Below are 23,490 nucleotides of genomic sequence, written 5' to 3' on the forward strand. Positions count from 1 at the left end.
TCGGATCTATTATAACTGGTCACCTATCCTCAGGTAAGAATAGCTATAGCAGGTTCTCCACTAAACACCAACACCAATAAAAGATCATTTTTGATATCTTGCTACTAGCATACAAATGCATAAAACATTTATTCGAGTAATAACGCACGCAAAAAAAAATCCATGTTGAGAAGCAAATTCTATGCCTGTAGGTGAAATTTCACGTCAATTGTTGCAGACAGTATCAATTACCCTTAACAGTATGAAATTCGAACGACCACATTACACTCTTCCCCAGCCATCGTTCAAATACACGTTTGGTCTGCTACTTACTGATTGAGGTACTTCTCCAGCTCTTCGCGCATCTCGAGCGGGCTAGTGGTAGGACCGTAGCGTCCAACCGGCTGCCCATTTTTGTCCACGATGAACTTGGTAAAGTTCCACTTGATCGCATCCACCAGCGTACCGCCCTGCCGTTGCTTCAGATACTGCCACAGCGGATGTGTATCGTCCCCGTTCACCTTCACCTTCGCCATCATGTCGAACTTTACGCCACGCTCCTTGGCAAACTCCTTGATTTCCGCATTGCTGCCCGGTTCCTGTCCACCGAACTGGTTGCACGGGAACGCCAAAATGCGCAATCCTGCGAAAGACAAAGAACTAACTTTACCGAGCTCGAACGGTAGCAACTCTGCCTGCTCTGCTGATTCGATTACGCGGCACACATCCGCTAACCGCTCGTGTAATTAACACTGGAAAGCGACGGTTCGGTGTGGCAAAAGCTTAAAGTTAAACCGTAGCTAAAAGTCACGCTTTTGGCCAACTCTCAACACCGTTACAAACGTCATCGGCAAAAACCACACGCGCACTGTTTGACAGACACTACCAGCGAGCCGGAGTTGCACGCTTGGTCTCTTTGGACCTGGACGTGCAACTTGTTTTAGTGTTTTAATTGTCCTTTTGTGCAGCTTTCGATGGGAAGCATTAAATTTCGACCACGCACGGAACAGTGGTACAATATGCTTGTGACATCAGCAAATCCAGCTCACTAGAATTTTCCACTCCATCGAACCCCTTTTATCGAACAGCCATTAAACCGGACTCTGGCCGGCCGGTTGAGGATTTGCATTCTTTTCCTTCTTTTCCTGTGCGAGCTCGAGACCCGACACAACCGGCGTCCACTGCCGGAATTGCTAAATCGTGCGAAATCTTGCCACCAACCCGACTCGCTCGGCCATTCTACGGACAGCGAGATGTTCCGAGTACGGAAGGAAAACTTCAAAACCTGACTCACCACTTGGGGAGGGGGTCAATAAATAAAACCGTCCGAAAGACCGGTTGACTCACTGCTTTGGTGGGGCTTTCATGTGAGATTTGTTGGGAGTGTGATTGAGGCATGCGGACATCAAATTCCGTATCCGTTGGACGAGAACATTCCGCTGGTAACTTATTTTGTAAACTCCAGATACATTATAAGTTTGACCAATTTCACAAAAAGGAGTTTTTAATAACATTAAGAGGAAAAGTAGTGATTGGCAAGCGCCCAAATTTATGCAAAATTTAAATATACACCTCATTTGGTATGTATATAGAATTATATATTGATGCATACCTTTAGGCGTTGTAGATAATGACAGATGCTAAGAGTGAGCAATATAAAGAAGTGAGGTCAACAATCTTTAAATTTAAGATATTGATTCGCCAGCTTGCCACGATACGTTGTGGTCTTGTACCAAATAGCATCATGAAAAAATCGCTCATCTTCGCTTCCCGATGCGAAAATCGGCACCAAGAATTACAACCCGTTGTGCATATGCTTTCGGCATCAGATTTATCACCACGGATGCCTTAGGAATGCATATAATTTCCTGCTGGTGTAAATTGTTGCTGCAGCCAAACTCTCCCACCCCCGCCCCCCTCCCCCTCAATGTAGAACCTGCTGAATGCTTAACTGGCAGGCGTTCCACCGGCTGCGTTTATTCTTGGAAATGTTGGCAACGCTCACTTTCGCGAATCGTGTGTTTTAGTGCCGAAATCAACCAAACCGCAAAGCCAACACACACACACACACACACACACACACACACACACACACACACACACACAAACCCACCGAAGGAATCCAACACCGCGTCGGCCACACTGGAGTTGCACTTTGTGCTAAACCATCCACTTTTTTGCTTCAAGGTGGGTTGGGTAAGTGGAGCGGGAGCAGGAATTTCCTGGTCTGGAGGAAGAAAAAACATTACACACCTACACGTGTGATAGTTTCGATCCCAAAAATCCAATCCGAGCTGGGCGCACCGGGCGGTGCGATTCTGGAGGGGGGAATGAAAAATGGTCCGATTTTCTGGACGGTTGATTCCAGCACCAACCACATCCTGTGCAGCATGCAAAGCAGCTGAAGTTGTGTTTCACGTGGGGTTTTGTGAATGGGTGTGTGTGTGTGTGCATATGGGTAGAAAGTAGCTAAACCGGAACTGAAACCACTGGTATCGATTTTGATACGCGAATTGCATGCATTTAGGGGCAAAGCTTTTACCCCCAAAAACAAAAAAACTCTCGAACACAATCGATATACGCCTGATGGTATGCAACGTGTGTTTACTGCAAATTGCACTTATTAGTTCAATATCGAGTAGCCTTTTTTTGAAAGCCGCTCGCGTAGAGTAATAAGCGCGTAGTGCTCAAAGAGTGCGATGAGCTAGCTCATAAATAGAGCGAGCTCAAAGAGCGCGCAGAGCTACCTCATGAGGTCGAATAACTCTTGAATAACTAGCAGCATTACTTTATGAAATCGAAGCTTCACAGTTAAAACAAATTAAGAAACTTCTTCTTTCTCTCTCTCTTTCTCTATCTATCTTTTTTACACTCTCTCCCTCAGTCTTTCTCTCATCCAAGTTGAAACCAGCGGTGAAGATGACTTATTCGTTCTGCTAGTGGAATATACGTTGAGTTCTTGATGTTAGACAAGAACGCTCAGAGTCCTCAGTTACCGCAGCCATCTGAAAGATCTCCATCGTACTACCCAACGCTAGGCACTTACCCTTGGACTCGGCGTACTCCTGATAAAGTTGATTAAACTCCTTGTAGTGTCCCTCCGTATATCCACACTTTGACGCAACGTTGACGATGATCAGTACGTGACCACGGTACTTGCCAAGCTGCACCGGGTTACCGTCGATATCGTTCGCGGTGAAATCGTACACGGATGTAGCCACCTTTCCGTCAGCAGCGACCGCCGGTGGTTGGGCCGCAGAGCAAGCAGCAACACTGTAACAACGAAAGAGGTTTAATGCATTAGTAGATCCAAGCCCGACCATTTGCGATAGATATTGAACAAGATTTTAACCGCCAAAAAAGGTTTCAGCCGCGAGGAAACTCTGCATCTGCTCGAACCGTAATTTCCCATCAGCAATAACCAAAATAAAATCAACGAACGGTAATGAATTTTCTTCGCCTTCTCTCCCATAGGCCAAATCAAGGGCCAAACTTTCTAGCACATCGTGAGCGCAAACTTTTCCAACCACCTTGCAGCTAAATAGGAAAACAACCTAAATCAATCAGGTGCTTTGGTTTTCTTTTTGGTCGACTGCGGCAAACTGTTCTGATTCATTTACTTTGGTGATTTTTCTTTTCTGTTTTTTTTCTGTTGTTGTTTCGTTTTGTTCGCAGACAGCTTGTTTTTCGGGAGTTTTGCTCATTACCGGCAATAATAGGTTTTCCATGTGATTCCGTTCTCGCCTTACCCCGGACAACACACCGCACGAAGTATTTGTAATTTCGCTCGTTAGTAGTGCGAGACAGCGGACAAAATGCACACACAGGAAAATAAAAAAGCATTCGGCAGACCTTGAACTGCAATTTGATACATTGTGGTTTTATGTTAGAGCATGGAAAGGTTGCCTTTGTAAATGTCTGTGAGGTATTTTGTTTCTGTACCAAATGTTGCTTACCAGCGCACACACACTTACCCGGACGGTGATGAAAGCAGGTTGATGGCAACCATTGCAGTACCGAGCAGACCTACGGTTGCTCCGACGGCGGCCCCACGTGGCCCTGCCAGCAGACGACGTCCCAACAGAAACATGCTTTTATGATTCTCTGTCTCGCTCTCTGTGCACAAGTTATTTCAATTTGCGTTAAACTCTAGCGGAACGGAAGAGATGAAAAATGGAAGAGGAAAAATGAGTAAATTGTTGTGTTGGAAAAGTGCCTCTTCAAAGTAGGCAAACGTTTAGCAACTGATAGCTAAGTAGCTGGTTGCGAGCAGCATATTGCATACATTTAGGAGTGTAAAGAAATGATCGTCGTGAAAGTTTGAAATATATTTTCAAACTGCTTTATGAGAAGATTCCAACTATCAGAAAGGAAGTCAAACAAGATCCATCTTCAACCACGGCGGCAGCAACTCTTGAAGTCTTAACCATATTGATACTTTGATTTTATTTAGTCACATATGACAGTATCTTCCTTCTTCTTCTTCTTATTCCTATCACTTTTGGCTTAACCAGACTCAATTATACCGCGCATATAGTTGGATAGTCAAGTTAATTATCAAATACGGGCGAACGGACCCAGATGAGATTTTAACCCGGGTGCTGTGTCATGTGATGTCCGACGCCACTGTCGGCGATGCTACTGAACCGCCCTCCATACATGGCAGTAGAACCGGGGTAATAGAATACGTCCCAATGAGATCTTTTAGAATCTCGGACAAGCAAACCATTCTAGAAGAATGACAATATGTCAGATGTAGGTGCATCGCAAACTTTTAAAACGACTTAAGTTCCTATTAAACCACATTGGTTTAATAAGTTAACTTTCCTACTTGATAATCAACATCAGAATTCCGCGTCCTCTTTTGCCATCAACCTGTTTTACCTCCGTTCGTCGATCACTCTACCTCTCTCCGTCGATTTTCTCTTTTTTCATCCGCACTCTCTCTCTCTCTCTCTCTCTCTCTCTCTCATTAGCCGTCTTGCTTTAGATGCCTCTTTGAGCATCTCATCTACATCCTAGGCACTAAATCATAGCGGTCAAGGTCGCTACACTTTTTAGACTCTTTGCTCTTTACCAGAGACCTGACCCAGTCTGATCGCCTATCTTCTCTTCAATCTCCCGCTAGTGAGGACCGTTCGTGACAGAGAGGTGGGAACTTCGAATACCATCTTCTAAAAGTCCTGGTATATGGTGATGAAATAGACAACATTGGAATGAGGCTCTCCTATGAAGCAGAAGCTTACCAGCGTTGGAGATTAAAGAGACGATAGTCCCACTACTCGCGTCCGAGATATGGACCCTATCCAAAACTGACCAACTCTTCTTAGCCACACTAGGAGAGGAAGATGCTTTGAGGTAATTTTGACCCCGCATAAGTAGAAGATACTGTGAGGAGCTCTACGAGCTCTTGTGTGTTGGTCATGTCTTGAGAATAGCATCGGACGATCCAACCCAGGTTAATTCTTTTGAGCTATCGTTCACATCGATAAATAAGGCATGGTAATAAGGCGTTAAGGCACTAACCAGAAAGACCGGGATATTGGAATGACAAACAACAGCGTTAAACCTATCAGCGGTATAGGAAGCTATTGCAGTAGTTCAAATCCGCCAAACGGTTATACCGTCCTTTCCCGAACGAAAGAAAAAATTAATTTAATGTTAACAACTTAAAAAAAATTATCTTACTTATTTAAAACCTACAACATCTATACAAATCAATTCTGTTTGCAACCATCTATCGAACCGATAAAAAAATCTGTACCGAAAAGACCTAATCACGTCAGCATCAGATTCTAGCGAACGGTGGAACCGTGATAAAAAACTGTCTCCAAATTTGGTTTACTTCGCACTGATCCCGGCACCGGATGGAAAGAATGAGCGTGAGAGCGTGACAGAAAGCAGCAGCAGCAGCAGCAGCACATCAACCATCTTTAGTTTATTTTTGGTTCTTCGGGTACACTTTCGGGCGCACCACGCACGGCACAGTGAGTGGGAAAGCGAATTAAATTAAATTCAATGAAATTCAATTCCCGACACTGCGTAAGCCGGTCTCACCGTGTAGGCGGTGATTGAAATTTGGTCGCCAAAGTCAAACGTCACCGGACGTTTCGAAATGGTTTATTAAGTATTGCTGCTTCCTTTTTACTGTCTGTTTAGTAAAAATAATAATATGATTTGAAGTGAATATTTCTCCCAGGTGCTTATAAAAATAGTCAAGGGCTTTAATTACATTAACAGTTCATTCAAAGTTTTTTTTTCTAAGCAAGCAGCACCACTATCACGGTGAGTTTAAACAAGTCAGTGATTTTTTTGTTTTCAACTAAATAAGAATCTACCAGGGTACGAAAAACAAACCCCACTGAAGCATCATCAAGAGTAAAGTGAAAATTTCCACTCTTGAAACGAAACGAAACGCTTTCGCCCTATCAACGATCTAACGCATCACGCAACCGTAAAGCAGCGGAGTGAAAGCTGCTCGCTTGCTTCCTTTCAACCAGTTTCTTCAAACATCAAACCCAGCAAAAATGTTCGAGCGAAACTTTCGGTACGAATAATGTACGCTAAACGTACGCTCGCTTTCAACTATTTCCGACCCTCGGCGAAGCTCAAAAGTTGCATCGGTTTTCTGCTTCGCTTTGTGTGTGTGTGTGACGATGAAAACGGTGCACGATGCAAGCGATTTGGCCGCTGCTACAGTTTTATTGATCGTTAAACTTTCTCCCACCAGAATCCCACCCATCCGGGTATTCTGGTTCGCCTGCCAGCGTTTTTTCGTGTCCTTGAAAACAGCAGGCTTCCCGCGCAGCGAGCAAAATAAAGATAAAAGTAGCACGGGGTAAAGTATCCCCCAAAGGAAAGCGACTCTGTGGAATTCCCTCCATTTCCTTGCCTGTATCACGTGAAAGGGGCGAGGCGGGGATAATGGAATGGGGGCAGATGGGAAATGCAGTTTTCATGCTGGAGGGGATAGATGGTGCTGCTGCTACTGCTGCTGATGTTGTAACACGGATGCTCCAGGGTACAATCGAGCAAATCAAGCCGCCCAAGCTGAACAACAAACATAGCAGGCGAAGGCGAAAGAACAAATGTTCTATCAGGCTCGGGCCGAGAATGTCTTAAATCCCTCGACCTCCGCTACCTCCAGCTGTCTTAAATCCTTCGAGCTACTCGTGCCCGTAGGCTAAAAATCTGATGAAGAAAACCAATATCCAGGTCAGGCTTGACTTACTTGCTGGCGTTCAATTACACCGTGTGTTTGCAATATCAATTAGAAATCCACCAATCGATCAGCGAAGCAATTGTAATGAGATTTACACTCGCTCATTCAAACTCAGTAGTGTTTTGATGACGGTGCTCGTGCCTAAATGTATGCAATCGCTGTCCCAGTGAACGTTACAAGTTGTCTCTTAACAAGCGATCGAATTAATGATACTTTTTTGACCTTAAAAGTCGTCATCAGGAGTTGAATCTCTTAGTCTCGTTATCTGACTTCTAGAGATGCGAGTGACTCTAACAAGCCGATCAAAATCTATGTCAACGAAGCCAGTTTTGGTTGGCCAACACCTCTCGAAATTGTACAGTCAGTCAGATAACTTTAATAACCTCGAAAGTTCACAGTACACAGCTAATCTCAACAAAAAAGCTACCCATTGCATACTTTTAGGCGACGGACCCGTAAGCTGAGCACTGCACCACCCAAAAGTACGCCAAACGATACTCCCAAAAACCACTCCATAATGGTTTGCTGGAACTGTCTTTAGCCTGCTCAGCACACCTCAAATTGTACATAAAAGCATCGAATCCGTCCGCCCGCAACATCTTCACGCCGACGACTCGCGAAGTACACGCTCGCGCGTAAAAAGCAGGTAATCGTCATCGATTTTATCTAGCTCACTGTTTATCATCGGACTCTCGGGCTGGAATTACATCTATGCTCATGCTTCTTGTCACGTAGCTTGTGTGTATGGTTGTTGTAGGCCTCCTCCAAAAATTTCTCTCCTAAGCAGAAGATAATAAAAACTTCTACACATGAGATTTTTAGTTTGATTTACTGTGCTTTGTTTACGAGGAATTGAAAATAAAATCAAAATATCTCTTTTGTAGCAAGAATTTCATCCTCAAAAAATCAGCTTCCAATTATCTGGTTTCTTGGTAAAACTGATTGTTAGCAAAATAGGACAGTCATCCAGTACGTCGAAATGAAGTCGAGTGCATGTAACAAAAAAAACCCACAGTAAATGACGCCCAAAATGTGCTTATCCAGCTTGTTGCCCATTACCAAGAAATTCAGTGTTGCCTGCAGGTCCTTAGAGCCCCTCGGGTCGAGGCACTGTGAAGCGAAAGCGAAATGCTCGGAAATCTATACGAAGCTGCACGCACGAACGCACTCGAGGGCAGTGAACACATCCCATCCAACCCAGCCCAACCATCATCCATCAGGACTCTATCGACAGGTATGCAACGCTACCGCGTTGGAACAGGACGAAAGCGAGAGAGAGCGAGAGGGAGCTCTCTCACCATATCCGCAAAACCTCTGCCTTCGCTAGCTCTCCGGCGAACCTCGGTGGAAGTTTTTGAAGCTATGCCCAACTACTGGGGCCCCGTTTTTGGAGACTTTCTGCAGCCTCCAAAGGCTGTTCTTCGCATGCTGCCGTGGTACACACCACACAAACACGCGCACGCAACACAACCCCCAAGGCCCCAGATGGAACGCCGAACGGAGGACACAGCCTCCAACAAAGCCGCTCAGAAGGGAGAGTGAGAGCGTGCGAGTGAAAGTTAAAGCTACTGATAAGAGGCGTGCGAGCGAGAGGTGAGCTACTGCGACTGTGTAGAGTTATGGAAGGCCTCCCGGTACGTTTGGTGTCTGGTGGTCCTATTTTGCTTCTTTTTTTTTGAGCAGCCATTGTTCTACAAAACCGTTACTTTGTGTACTACGAGCAGTGGAGAGATTTAAGATTTCTCATCTACACACACACACGCTCGTGTAAATCACACCCTTGACACACACAAACCCGGGTTCGCATACGCTCGCACGTCATAACTCTGGTCTCTCTCTCTCTCTCTCTCTCTCGCTCGCTCATTTTCCCGCAAAAATCCCGATTGCAACGCAATTCACACTTTCACTTTTTGGCACGCGGCCTTTTGCTGTTGCGCGAAACGGCAGCTGTACGAACGGTTGGATACAAAACGCCAGCGGAAAATGCACCGACCGAAGTTCCGAGAAATCCGAGTTTTCACGGCGCGGTGAGAGAAACAGAAAAAGCCGGAAAACTAATCACCCACCCATTATGGGAAGGACACAAATGGAGCATGATTTGGGACGATGATTGAGCATTAACTCTGGGCTGTGTTGCTGGAGGGAAGCCTGAGAGAGTAGAAACACATTTCCCACCAGCTTAATTCAGTCGTGATGAAATTGTTAAATCATGCCTGCAAAGCCTCCAGAAGCATGCCGAGCAATGAGAGCTTCCTCTTTGTTTTGATACCTAAACAAGGAGGCTTTTGAGGACTCGTTGCTTTTGTGGTTTTTGCTGTACAGTTCGATGCAAAAATGTCCGATAAGATGCCAGGTGTTGAGGCCCAGCTGAGCTGAAGGAGGTATTTCATTAACGCTAGCAGGTGGCCTTCTGAAGCTATCCACCCTTAACTCGCCCTCCTCCAAACCCACCCCTGTTCCCGTCACCAAAATAAGGGAAAGCCTTACCCAGCGCTTGGCAGCACGACACTTGCAGCTACGAACGAGGTCGGAAAACTGTCCGAGCCTGCTGCGTTCATGCGTACGATCTCGGTTTCGATTTCTTCTCGCTTCCCTTCTTCATTATTTCTGCCCTACTCCCCATTCCCCCCTCCCCCCGTCTGCCTCCCAAATTCATCATCTTCGAAGCAACGCTAAGCAGCAGCTGTGCGCTGTGCGGGAAAATCATCAACAACAACGCAACGCATCTCTTACTTTGTACGATTTTGTTGGTGAGATGAGAGTGATTCTCAAATTTGTATCACGATGTTCTGCACGCTCTCTCTCGCTCCCTCATACCCCCACCCCAAACCTTCGTTTTTCCCACCGAAGCAGAACACAAATGGGGAAAATTCAATTGTACCTTTTTTTCCTGCTTGCGGCTGCGAGCGTGTACGCTTATCTCGAACGACTGCAATAGAAAGAGAGAGAGAGAGCGCGCGCGTGCGAAAAAGAGTGAGAGAAAGAACAAGCCTAGCATGCACATCCGATGGAGAGGGAGAAAGAGCGTGAGATCACGTGCGCACAAGCAACAGGGCGCAGGACGCAGGAAAAACTCTCCACAGCCACCACAGTTTTGCTACATCCGCGGTTCGGTAGTCGCATGCGGTGGTTTTCTCGTCCGGATATTCCGGAAGCAACAGAGTTGCCCCCCCCCCCCCATCCTCACCAGCAGCAGCGGTTGCATACTGTACCCCGGAGAGTAAGTCCGAACATCACAAGCATCCGGGTTTCCCGAGCGAGAGAGAGAGAGAGAAATGCTCGTGAGAATCTCCTCCATTCTACGCGGAAGCATCAGTTTTCCCGACCTTCATCCTTAAATCTAGGCAACCCGCACCACTTTCGCATCCAGCGAAGTGTGGACCATCTCTCTCTCTCCCCGCCTCCACCTCTCCCCCCTTTGCATCATGCCATGCCACGGCACGACGACCTCGGTTCGGGCGGTCGTGGCCAACGTTCGTGCACTTCCCGATCTCATTTCAGTCGCGTACGGGTGCGAGTCTGGACGTGTCTCTTCGGACCAAACGCACAGCCACAGTGGCCAGACAGTTTTCCAAGCTTCTGTAACGGAACGCACTACCGTAACACGCCACCTCCGGCCCGCCACCCGCGTCCGTGTGTTTGCTGCATCCGGAGGGAGAATCGGAAGAAAAGCGTACGAAAACCCGGGATTTCCATCGCATCACCTTCACGCAGGCTCTACCTTTTTCTCACTATCTCCGTTTCGTCCTTGAGCTTCGGATCTTTGACCGTATCCCCTGAACCACCCGAAACCCACCTCCCCCCCTGCCACCTTAACACACTCAACCCCCGGGACGGGACGGTGGAAGTGATCGTGCAGTGAGTGGCGACCGTGAAATAAAATTGCGTGTGTGCTTTTCCCGCCACTTTTCCGTGATCAGTTTTGCTAACCAACACACACACACACACAAGTCTCTGCAGCCTGTGAGTTCGCGTGTGTGTCTATGTGCATGTGTGTTTGTGCGGTGTGAGTGAGTTGAAGGTGATCGATTCCTTGTGATCGGCAAAACGTGTCGGTGTGTGTGTGTGTGTGAGTGAGCTCAGGGTATCCTGACGAAGGTCCTGACTAACGCGCCCCAAGAAATTTGCTGCTCCAAAGCCGAAAGCCCATGCAATCAACGATCGCGTGCAGACGCCACGCTCACGGTACAGTCGCACCCAATCAATCTATTCAGCGCCAATTGCTGAAGTTCAGCGCTGCGGACAGCTGCTGCCATACGCATCCCATCAACACGATCCCCAGCTGCGGGTGGTAAGCTTCCGACGAGCTACAGTCGACGACCACACCTCGCGCAATGAGTTGGTCGACGGTGGTCGAGCTGAACGTCGGCGGTACGCCGTACGTCGTCAGCCACAAGACGCTGGTCAGCGAGGAAGGTTCCTTGCTGCAGGAAATTTTCGGCGCAGACTGCCCACCGTCCAATCTGCCCACCGACGCGCAGGGTCGCTTCTTCATCGATCGTGACGGTGGCCTGTTCCGGCACGTGCTCGACTACCTGCGCGAACCGGTCCGGTACACGCTACCGGTCGGTTTCCTCGACCGTGATCGGCTCCGGCGCGAGGCCGAATATTTCCGCCTGGCCGGACTGCTCGAGCTGCTCGCCAAGCAGGTCCCGGGCTGCATCACCGTCGGCTACCGGGGCAGCTTCCAGTTCGGGCGCGATGGGTTGGCCGATGTGAAGTTCCGCAAGATCACGCGGCTACTGGTCCACGGTCGGGTCGCACTGTGCCGGGAGGTGTTTGGCGATACGCTGAACGAGTCGCGTGATCCGGACCATGGTGCATCGGATCGCTACACCGCCCGATTCTTCCTCAAGCACGTGTTCATCGAGCAGGCGTTCGATATGCTGCAGGAGCAGGGCTTCCGGCTGGTTGGTAGCTGTGGCTCCGGTACGGCTGGTTCGGTGTCGGAGAACCTGAAACCGGGCGTCGACACGGAGGAAAACCGCTGGAACCATTACAACGAGTTTGTCTTCGTGCGTGACTAAACCATCGGCACACAACGGTCAACATACTTTTAATAAGACACACACACACACACAGACACCCTTACAGACATCTACACACTCACACATACAGATACTCATGTATACACTGAGCCACCCAGAGAAAGCCGAGGTTGGAGCGGAGTTGGTAATGAGGTGAGCAGTCTCCCTTGGAAAGTAATAGAATTCCTTTCCCCCTTTCCCTTTGGTTCTTGGCGAAACTAGTTTGTTGGTCGAAAGAAGCTTTTCAATTAAGACTTCGCTTTAGCAACAGACACCTACAGCTTCATTCAAGACAAAAAAAATCGATTGCATACATTCAGGCGCATCGCTGATAACATCCTTAAGGAGTTCGCAATTCGCCCTTCCCAAAACTTTCTTCTCTCCAACGTCTCCACTGCAGAAATTATTATGTTTCCAAAATAAAACAAAGTGTAGAACAGATTAAAAATGGTTAAATTACATACATTCAGGCGCATTTGCTGGCAGCACTAGCTCTGAAGAGTCCCCGTAATCTACACGCCTAAAGTTATGCAAATCATCGTCACAAAACTACAGTTTTCAACTACACTTCCTAATCAAACAAAGCCAGTGCTAGCACCAGCCCGAAAATTACTCCATTAGCTGACTTTGACAGCTTTGACAGCCATTAGTGCTTTAAAAGAGCATTAAAAGGGCACCCAATCTAGTGGGTGTAGTGTTGCGTACGAATCCTTACCGAACTTTGTCATCTTATTCCAGCAACAGTTTGCTTACCCGCCACAAGCTTTCGATGTGGTTCCCTCTTTAGAAAGGCACACATACAAAACTTATATCTCATCCTGACACAGCATTTTCACAATTAGACTTCGTCTCCTCTCTCTCTCTCACACACACACGCACTCTTTCTTTCGCTCCTCGGCACCCTCTACCGCTTTCAAACGTTTAATGTGAAATGCGCGAAAACTTTTACCCTCTGTAATAGAGACCACGCGTCTCCTGCTAGGCTGAAATTGAATTTTACAACTTCCCTACAACCGTACTGCCGGAATGGAAGAAAATTCTGTTCGTGTGTGTGTGTGTGGGAGCGGAAGAACCAAGGGGACGTGAAGATTTCAGTTTGACTTTTTCTTATCTACTTTTTCTCTCTGAAGGTTGTTCTTGTGTTTTTTCCCTCTTTTGGGGGTTGGTTGATGCGCGCTTTCCATTTTTTTTTGCTTTCCCATCCGAAATGCGAATTTGATGCGCTCCAAACCTCCGAATCCCTCGAAATGCATGAATAATGGAAAAGAATGTGAAGAGTCTTTCGGGGCCCTAGCTTTCTTTTTGTCTTCTTCTTCCTATTTCTCGTTTCGTTTACGCCATCGGAGCCTGAGGTTGACGAAACATTTAACCCTTGACGTAGGCAGAAGCGATTATGTGATGTGATGTTGGATGAGAGTTCGGCTTGTCTAGAGTCGGGCAATAGGAAGAGTAGAGCTGGCGTGGTAGACGAGCAGGGTAATGTAATGGGAAAGTTCCCGGAAATAATTCTCCCGCTTTCCCCGTTCGCCCAGTGCAACACTTCATTTGCACGGTCCCTGCTGGAACCGTAGCTGGCTGTCAGGCATTTTTCAGCTGGCATTACATTTGCTTTCGATTTTCCGCAGCCTTCAACCAGCCCGAAGAACAAAACCAAACTCAACGAGAGGCAACATTTCGCGTCCGAATCTGATGCCCGTCGAGAGGCTGTGGAATTGGTACAAGCGCCCGATGAAATCAGTAACCCGAGAAGAGGCCGGAGAGAAAAACATAACAGCCGGACCTTCTGTCAAATGAGGAACGGCACGGAAGAACTTAACTCATGAAAAGGGAACCCGTGCCGTGGGGAATGCGGGATGAAATCGATTTTCACGTATATTTTCATCCCCTATCTTTATGCCCCCCCTGTTATCCTCTATCTCCCGAAAGCACACACAGCAACACACGCGGACGTCCTTCAATTACATGCCTGCCCGTATCTATATGTATATGTCTACCAGCGCTTACATTTGGAGAGGCGTAACGGGTAGAATTTTTCCGCCCAAGTGCCCGTTGGCGATACCGAACTCCTTCAAACTCGCTAGCCTAACAATTCGAACAGTCGGAGAAAACACACACACACACACACACCCCACAAACCAGCTCAGCAAAACCATGAGAAGCTTACAAAGAAAAAAAAAACCGCCAGTAAAAGCCGATTAAACCATTGCCTCACTCCTCAACCGAGATTTTGCTGGAGGTGTCCAGGATGAAGGAGGGAATTTTTCTTCTTTTTTTTTGGTTCTGGTGCGCTTGAGCTTGCCTTCCCTCCTCCCCGAAGTAACCCCAACAAGACAAGATCGTTTGTCTCCGATTGGCCCACGGGTTGGTTCGGGTTGGTTCTGTTTGTTTTGGACAACATTTTAAAGCACCAAAGCTCAGCTAGTATGACTGCTGCTTTTTTCGCACATGCCGAAATGGTTACAGCCCCCAAAATAAGTTCACCGACAATCCGTTTTCTTGGACTTGGTCTTGGGACATGAATATTCCTCCCAAGAAGCTCAGTTTAGCAGGTCAAATAACGTGCGTATACAAGACTAAAACATCTGATGCTTCACGATTTTTGAAATTCTAGTGTCCACTTATCCAACTTAATTGTGTCAAACAAATCTGAAACATCACTTACTCAACATCAAATAGCTGGTCCACAATCAATCAAAAAATTCTGTCTCTCCTTGTTCCATGATGAGCATGACAAAGGTCATAGCAATCAAACTGACACGAACCTTACCTTTCCTCTATCACATTTGGTTTAATGTACAAGGGAGCTCAAAGCTCATACTATCAGCTAAGCTCATCAGGTGATACTCTTCGTCTCCTATTATCGTATCTAGTCAGCAGAACATGCTACGTAAAATTCAGTAAATGTAGCTCTTACACCTCTTTTTCGAGCACATCTGATGTCCCGGTCAAGTGGCCGAGGCGACAGCGGCGCCAGTCTTCATACGGCAAGACCGGGGTTCAAATCCTATCTAGACCCCGTCTCCCCGTACGCAGAGCTTGACCACTTTGCTACGAATAAAACCAAATCACAGAAAGCCAGAAATGTGGCAGGCCAAGACCTCTCAATAATGTTGTAGTTTCAAGGAAAAAGAAGAACTGATTCTGAAGGCAGAACCCTTAACTCTAATTTACTTTCTACTATACTAAGAATCAATACTTTTTAGGGCATCTGCGCTGAGCAGTACAAAAACATAACACAAACGAGTTTAGTATTTGAAATCCTTGTTGAACAGTCTAGTAAAGTCTGTTTTAGATTATAGATCAAATAGTAGTATGCCCTTCCTACTAACCTGCTGGACTGGACGTATCGAAAGTTACCAAAACAAGACTTGCTAGAGAAATCCACTGCCCTGAAATGCTAGATGTTAGCTCTACGGCCTGGCCATTCTTCCGAGAGTAAAATAAAAAAAACGTCTAGATGTTTACCGATGGGCTTAGAGACCCTGGAAGAGAGCACCACGATAAGGCCAAAGCGCAATGTTTACGATCAAACTTCTTAAAGTTGAAGTGGATGCGAACCGGATTCCAAAGTAAAGCAAACATACATGTGCCTCGTTCGTCAATTTTGCTGTCGGGAGCATGGTACACCACAAGCAAAGCGACTAACGCGTCTTCGTCTGCGGTGGAAGGTAGCTTTAACTACTTTAAGCTTTTTCGAGATCAGTAGTACCTAAGCAATGACATCATCTTGTGGAGAGGAGAGTCAAAAAGAGGACTACAATCAAATAATGCGAATATTGCTTAAATCAAGTGGGTAGTGTGAGCCTAACGCCTTCTCAGTCTAAAGCCATACCTGCCATATCGGGCTTACTAGACTTAATGATACATATCGCATAGTTAGATTGTCAGTCCTCACTATGGGGGAACGGTTCGGATGAGATTTGAGCCCCGGTCCTGCCGTGTGAAGACCGGCGCCATTTATGCCTCCACCTTGATGACCTCCACCGTATGACCTTATGAAACCCTGACTATATGGATGTGGAAATGTATGCAAATTTAACGCACCGAGTGAAGCAAACCTATCCATCCACTGCTTCTTCTCCTCTTATTTATTCACAAAGGACGGTCTGACCATATCTAAGCTATCCTCACCCCCACACACAGCACACCCTCGACCAAAAAAACCTTTTTGGGGCATCTATGTTATAAAAGTAAACTTTTTTGCAACCCACCCCAGGACACTGGAGCGAGAAAAAAAAACCTCAGAAAATGAAATTCCAAAACAAAAACTGGCCAACAACAAACCAAAAACCAAGTAGAACCATTTTATGAACCCAAATTAAGGTCACGCGTGAAGGGGAAGAATCATTTTCCCATTTTTTTTTTTTGCTAAGGTCCTATCTTGTGCTATCGCATCCCTCGTAGCAAAAAGAAGCAAGCGCCTGAAAGTATGTGACCAAATGACAAAAATCAATTATTGTACTGAAGAGCGCGCTATTCAGCCATGAATCCGGGAAAAATCTTTGGTGTCCCACTTCGACTCCACACTTATCTCAACGTTTCATCCCATTTTCGTTTTACCCAATACGGAAGATTGAATTAAAATTTTAAAACACTCTACATTCCTTCTTTCTCTTTTGTGCCTGCATTTCTACTCGCCAGATAAGATCGGTTCGCAGCAACGCTACGGATGCCCAGCACGAGATGAAGCACGGTGTGAGCCTACCCTGGGAAAGCCACGTGGTCGTGGGAGCAATCGAGTGGGGGAGGATGGGATGGGCAAGCGGATTATTGCGGACGAGCCTGTAGCATCAGCGTGGGGCCGAACGATTTAAATTCGACACCTCGAACTTTTGCAGCCCCTTAAAGTTCGTACCCTTGAATTAATTTCGATCGCTCCGGGCGGACCTAAGGCTCACCACTGACTGGATCGAACGAAAAAAGGTAAACAGAGAGAGAGAGAGAGAGAAAGAGAGTGCACGAGAAAGAAAGAACAGTAAGCGAAACACCTCACCAGCGTCACCAATCAATCAATCCACCGGGACGGATAGACTTTACTCCCACCAAGAAAACACAAAATGCAATTTTTGATAGTAGCTCAAAATGAACGGATTTTTTCCTCCCAACACTCAGACAATGCACAAAAACACTCACACACACAGGCGTATCGCGCGTGTGATATGCACCGCGGTTTTATAGTAGTGGTAGGCTAACCAACTAGTAAGCAAGTAAGTGAAATAGTCAATCAACTCCGACGAGTCGGCGCTCTGAGCGTGTGGCTCCGTAACCGCTAGCAACCCACCGATGGAGAAAAAAAACGGGCGGCAATTAGTTCATCTGCTACCATGGCAACCGGAATTGTTTCCTTCTCCTCATCCACCTTTCCCCTTCCCTTCGGCTAAAGGGTTGTGGTACACTCCCGGTCGGGAACAATCAGGTCTCAGTCAGTTAGTCAGTCAGTCAGTCGTACTTACGGTAATGATGTGACTAGTGCATCTTTAAGATAAATCGTTCACACTTTAACTCATCACTTTCAGTGCAGTTTGTTTTGGGTGTGTGTGTGCGTGAGAGAGTTCTTGTATAAGTAGCAATAGCCTCTGGAAGAAATGTGGGAGAAGACTTAAATATTCTTTTCTAGCAATTTATTTAAAAAAACAACTAAATTCCAAGCAGTTTCTGTAAAATTTAGAAGAATGAAATGCTGTATTCGCTAAAAATATGGATGGAACAAACAAGATTTTCTTCGGAAACCATTTGCAAACACATGTTTTTCCCCAGTAAACTCATCTCATGAACTACCGCAGGAACATTCAAATATTCTCCCACACACTCATAGACCCGTATGCTTTCCCCTTCCCTCCCACCTCCCTTCCGGTCAACATTTTTTTATTATTAATTAACACAAACCTCGAACTCCTCCCACCCCCTCCTCCCAACACCAACCAATACTAGGAAAAATACAAACAACCCTATAACACGCCCTCGCGGTGAAAAAAGAAAAACAAGGTGGGAAAATCGTCGGGAAACAGCAACAAACAACAATTTGTTTGTGCTGAAACGGTGGTCAGATGCGGGGGGGAAAAAAAGGTAAGCCGGCAGCGGGCGGACATTGGGATGCTAACATACATCAAAACACAGTGCGAATAAGCAAAGGAAGCAATGCACAACAACAAAACACGGCACAGATGCGTGGGTGTGTGAGAGAGAGGGAAGGAAAAGCAAGAAGGAAATACTCTGTGCATCTGCATAAAAATGGGCCAAAAACACAAGTACATACACATACAACTAAACCAACACACACAATCACAACTCGATTGAGAGTTCGAGAGGAACACATACACACACACAAGAGATTTACAAGTATTTAAGTGAATTAAGTAAAACACACACACACACGAACAAAAGCAAACAAAAAAAACACAACTTGAAGCGGGTAGAAGCGGGTAGCGTGAAGAAGCAACTAGGCAAGAAGAAGAATAAAAAGAGTAAATAACAAAAAAAGCAAACACGAGCACATAGAACCATTATACGGGATCGATAAATTTACTAGCGAAGAAAAAAAAACAAATAAGAAAATACACATACATACACACACAAAAATGAAAACCAAGTGAGAAACACGTGAAAGAGAGAGAGAGAGAGCGGGTAGAAGTGGGAAAAAGAAGTGAGAAATGAAACACACGCATACAACAAGTGGGAGCACAAGAAATAAACTTTAAGCGAAAAAGAAAAGTGAGATAGAACAAAAAACAAAACAAGCACTACATAGTAATTTGCAAACAAGAAAAAGAAATGAAACTGATACACAATAGTGAAACAAATAAAGTAACAAAAAAAGAAAAGAAAAAAAAACTGCAGAAGCAAACCAAAAAAAAAAAACAAACAAATCAATTGAAGTGGAAGAAAAGCTTGTACTGTACGATTATATTTAAAACAAAAAACAAGAAGCCACAACAACAACAAAAACCATCAGCACCAAACCGTGAGGTAAGATCCCAAGCGTTACGTTTTGGCGGGATCAACGATCTAAGGGGTGCAAAATTTTTAGGGATGAGAAAAAACGGTGGGGAGGGGAACTTCAATTTTGATGGAAAGCAGACGAGTTATAGTCATGCGCTAGGGGGTGAGTTTGGGGTGGGTGGTAGGATAAAAATAGTAGCAATCATCCAGCTTGCTACAGTCCAGCAGTCTACGAAATGCGGTGCGTCGAATATTATTTAAAGCCGGTGAGGCCGGTTTTCACTCGGCCAAGACCCGGACATCGAATCTCGTCAGGGACTGTCTCGAGGTAGGCCGGAGTGTGGCTTTTCTTCTACGAGTACAAGTAAGTCACTGGAGTTAGTACTGACAGGCCAAGACCTCTTAAAGCTGTAGCGTTTTTGATGCGACTCTAATTCGAGGGAAGCTTCTTCTTCACCGACGCATTCCCAACCTATGAGCATGCTTTTCAAATGGCGGAAAATCGTTATAAAAGACAGTAAAGGAGGGGGGGTGAAAACCACCCCATGCCCAACCGCTATGGGGTTAAAGAATTCATAAACACATGCGATGGAGACTTCACCGTTTGATCTTTTGGAGGGTAGTTTTTCGTGTGAAAAAAAACCCCTCCCTCAAGCTCGTTTGATCTGCACCGATGTGCAGGATTTGTTTTTTTTTCTCTACCTCTTTCGTTTGCTTTCTTACGGAAATAACGGATGATAACTGTAGCTATGATTTTTTGCGCTTTGCCACCCCCAAACCCGAACTCTACGGCCGGAATGGAACGCAGAACAACCGGGCGACCGAGTGTGACCTGTGCTTGAGAATGAGCAAAGGTTAAGTACAGGTGCAAATGAAAATCTGAAGAAAAGAAAAAACATTAAAAACCCCACCCGTTGCACAGGGGTTTGTGCACCCCCACTCCGACGGTTGGTTGCGATGGTAGAATTTATCAAGGGAAGTTGAAAACTAATCTCTCTTTAATTAATAATGCGTACGTGCGCGCCGGACGATGATGATGATGATAATACTTCATAATATTACAACTACTACTACTACCACTAACAAACTACTATTCATCGTAATGGTAAAAGAACTATAAAAAACTACTAAAACAATAAAAAAATGTACCGGATGTATGTGCCCGGAAAAAGGAGGTCGTAGCAAAAAAATAAGAAGAAGAAGAAAAAGAAGAAGTAGAAGAAGAAGACGAAATATGAAAATTTAAAACAAGTAAACGAATAAATAATGCAAAACAAACGAGCAAGTGAAAGAGGAAAGTTGCAAATGATGAAATATTATTGAAGTAAGAAATCCCAGATGAACAAAAAAACACACACACGCAGAACTTAGTAGTGAGAAAAGCAAAATGCATAAATAATAATATTAATAATAATAATAATAATAATATTAATAATAATGGTATGAATAATAAATAATGGAAGTAATTATAATGAATGAAAACAAAAACCCAAAACAAGAGACAGAAAAAAATAAAACAACACGAACACACATACACAGAAATGATCATTGACAAACACATATATCTTCAACCAAAGTTAAGTTAAGAGAGAACCCAAAACCCTAGAAATGAGCATAAAATCACATGACAACAACAACAGCAGCAACAAACAACACGGGGGGAAAAGGAAAAGAGCGAATGTAGCAGTCAAATAAAGGAAGCACGGAATGGTAAAGAAAAACATTACAATTGGAAAAATACGGGCAAATAGTGTGCAGGGTGTTTGCGTAGATGTCGTCCAGGTGTGTTGGCCTCCCCAAGAGAAAAAATGGAGCTACATACCCACTTGGTTGACTTGGCTGATTTGTCGGATTGATACGGGAGTAAGGTAAGCTAGGAAGGGGACATAACTCTTCTAGTGCGAACGAAAAACAAAATGAATGGCAGAGTCATAATAAAAAAAAACGTCTAAGGAACAAACAAAAACCGCCAGAATGCTAAACTTTTTTGTTACTCATCCCCAATTTGCATGCGTGTGGGAGTGGGTATGAGATATCCGAAACGATCTCCCAAATCCGCGCCTTCCACCAAGAGTGGACCGTTTCCAAGGGACCAGAAGAAACTCCAAAGTGAGGACCCTTTCGACTTGGCTTCATTCGCGCGAACCCACCAGTGACTGTCGAGTGAACAGGCTCATTAATCACGATAATGTTCCGAACGGTAGACAGCACGGTGTCAGCTAGTGCTCGGCGAAATCCACCCTTTGGTCGGGTCACCCGTGTCAAGATTGTGGTACCAGTCGTCGACAGGTGGGATTTGCTGGGTGAGGGCGCGAGTGAGTGAGGCGACCTACCGGATGACATCCTTAACATGGGCACTGCTTTTGAGAGCTGGACGTTTTATTCGGCCCCATTTTGGGGTGAGAAGGACTGCGAGAGAGGCCTGGAGTCGTTCTGGTCTGTCAAGGTTAGGGATTGAAGGTCTTGTCTACGGATGTCCATCACACACAGAAAAAAAAACATATTCACTCTCCAAGGGAATTCACTCTCGGACAAGGGTACCCAGCGTTAGAATTCCTCACCTGCCGTAGCTATGTTTTTGCCCAACCCAGGTGATGCACAACCGTACATCTGAAGTACAAAAAAAAGACCTCTACCAGATATTCGTTTCATCATCATCAGCACTCTCCTTTACCCTGGACACACATCCGAAACGAAAAAAAATAAACTCCCCATGCAAGAGCTCGCAACAAACCCGACTAGGAGCAGTGTTCCTAGAAAATCATGATGTTTCGTCTGACAGACATGCGTCACGCAGAAGATCGGACATCTTCTCAATTTGCATGGAAATGAGCAAGCTGTCGAAATCAAATCGGCCACGGCTTCCAGTTCCACCGCTCATCTCGCTCTCATCAGAAACTCATCAGCCGGCCCAAACCTGATGTCCGAACCTACCGAGATCAGTTTTTGGCTTTTCGGTTTTTGGGCCCACCGAGCACCACCGTACACGGTCAAAATTGACGGCGCTTGACAAAGTGTGGTCGTGGCACGGGAAGCTCGTTATGTGCCATCGGTAGTTGAAGTGGACAGCATTATGTGTGGTTGAGCGTAGCCAAGTGTCATCATCCCGGATGACAAAGATATCCTGCGGTTGCGGTTGTACCGGCCTCCCGGACGATGCCAGCATACACCACATGCATATATATAGTCTCGTTTGCCCCCTAACCATCCGGATACGTACACGATCACGATGGCAAAAAGCTCCCGACAGGCTTAGCCTCATGCCACTTTGCCTGCTCCGATCGTGATTATGATGGAGTGCGAATTCAATTTTGACAGCACACGGATGCACCTGTGCACCGTGAGCAAACAGCTAAACCCTGGCGGCCGATGATTGTGAAAATACAATTTACCCCGATTCGCACCCATAGACCGTGTGATGCTGGAACGAGCGAGGGAAAAATCATACAGCTGCCAGGCACAGCGAACGAATCGATTGCCCTCTTGAAAGCAAACATTTCCATCCCCGGTGAAGCCTTTGAAGGGAAAGGCTGGACTGTGGCTGAAGCGGCAAGCGATGACAACGGATGGAAAAAAAATCCTCCATGCCTCTGCCAGGCCTCGGTGAGGTGAGATGAAAATCGTTACAAGCATCAGCAGCGACAACTTCCCCAGACAGAACACCGAGAATGAGTGGATGCTGAGGGCTAGAATGCATTGCTGCAGCTGGAAGTTGGCCCTTTGCCTCTTTGCTTTGCTTCCTGTCCTGTCTTCACTTCAGGCAACACGTTTGCTGCGGCTCGAGTCCTGGTACAGCCCGTCGTACACACCTCTTACCTCTTCTTGTACGGCCAACCAGCAAAACGAGCGTGAGACTGTACCGCTGGGCAATCGATCAACAAGCGACTGTCGAACAAGGCACTGCCGAGTTGTTTGCTTTCGACTGTCATCGGTGCTTGAGCTCCCAAGCGTACAACACGCACACACACAGAACTGAAGTACTGAGAATGATGTTCGTAAGCTCCCTGTAAACTGATGCCATTGGGTTTATACGCCTTTTTCTCTCGCCCCTTGCTCATCCGGACACTGATTACGGTAGTTGAAAAACAGCAGCAACAACAACAGAAGAAAAAAAAACCTTGAGACGATAAGAACACCGAGCGCCACAATCACCAGGAGGATTAGGGGCACATAGTCCCTCGAACTTCAGCCAATTGTCCATTATCAAATCTCCCAGAACTGTTTACAGTGAGCGAGCCCGGTTTTGAGGTTAAGACCCAAAGACCTTTGGGTGTGTGTGTGTGTGTAATTTCTTCAGTCAACAGCGCAATTCCGAATGTTTCG

General features: G+C 45.9%; 2 protein-coding genes across 5 annotated transcripts; one reads left to right on the forward strand and one right to left on the reverse strand.

Moving 5' to 3' along the window:
- Nucleotides 1-94: 94 nt before the first annotated feature.
- On the reverse strand, nucleotides 95-23,189 carry LOC118517422 (glutathione peroxidase-like). 4 transcript variants are annotated; one of them, XM_036063533.1, is made up of 4 exons: nucleotides 22,977-23,189; nucleotides 3,954-4,128; nucleotides 3,026-3,252; nucleotides 95-622 (listed from the first exon to the last, which is right to left on the reverse strand). In XM_036063533.1, the coding sequence occupies exons 2-4, from the start codon at nucleotides 4,067-4,069 to the stop codon at nucleotides 309-311; spliced, it is 657 nt and encodes a 218-aa protein (XP_035919426.1). In that variant the 5' UTR covers nucleotides 4,070-4,128; nucleotides 22,977-23,189; the 3' UTR covers nucleotides 95-308. The 4 variants fall into 4 exon arrangements, with proteins under 4 accessions (XP_035919426.1, XP_035919425.1, XP_035919424.1 ...); XM_036063532.1 differs by having other exon boundaries at nucleotides 22,984-23,106; XM_036063531.1 differs by lacking the exon at nucleotides 22,977-23,189 and adding an exon at nucleotides 9,689-9,760.
- Nucleotides 10,299-21,127, forward strand: LOC118517421 (BTB/POZ domain-containing protein KCTD12). Its single transcript, XM_036063530.1, has 2 exons — nucleotides 10,299-12,381; nucleotides 16,870-21,127. Exon 1 carries the CDS (start codon nucleotides 11,536-11,538, stop codon nucleotides 12,226-12,228), a length of 693 nt encoding a protein of 230 aa, XP_035919423.1. The 5' UTR covers nucleotides 10,299-11,535; the 3' UTR covers nucleotides 12,229-12,381; nucleotides 16,870-21,127.
- Nucleotides 23,190-23,490: the final 301 nt, after the last annotated feature.

The sequence above is a fragment of the Anopheles stephensi genome, chromosome X (genome assembly GCF_013141755.1).
Source record: "Anopheles stephensi strain Indian chromosome X, UCI_ANSTEP_V1.0, whole genome shotgun sequence".
In the NCBI taxonomy this organism is placed as follows: Eukaryota; Metazoa; Arthropoda; class Insecta; order Diptera; family Culicidae; genus Anopheles; species Anopheles stephensi.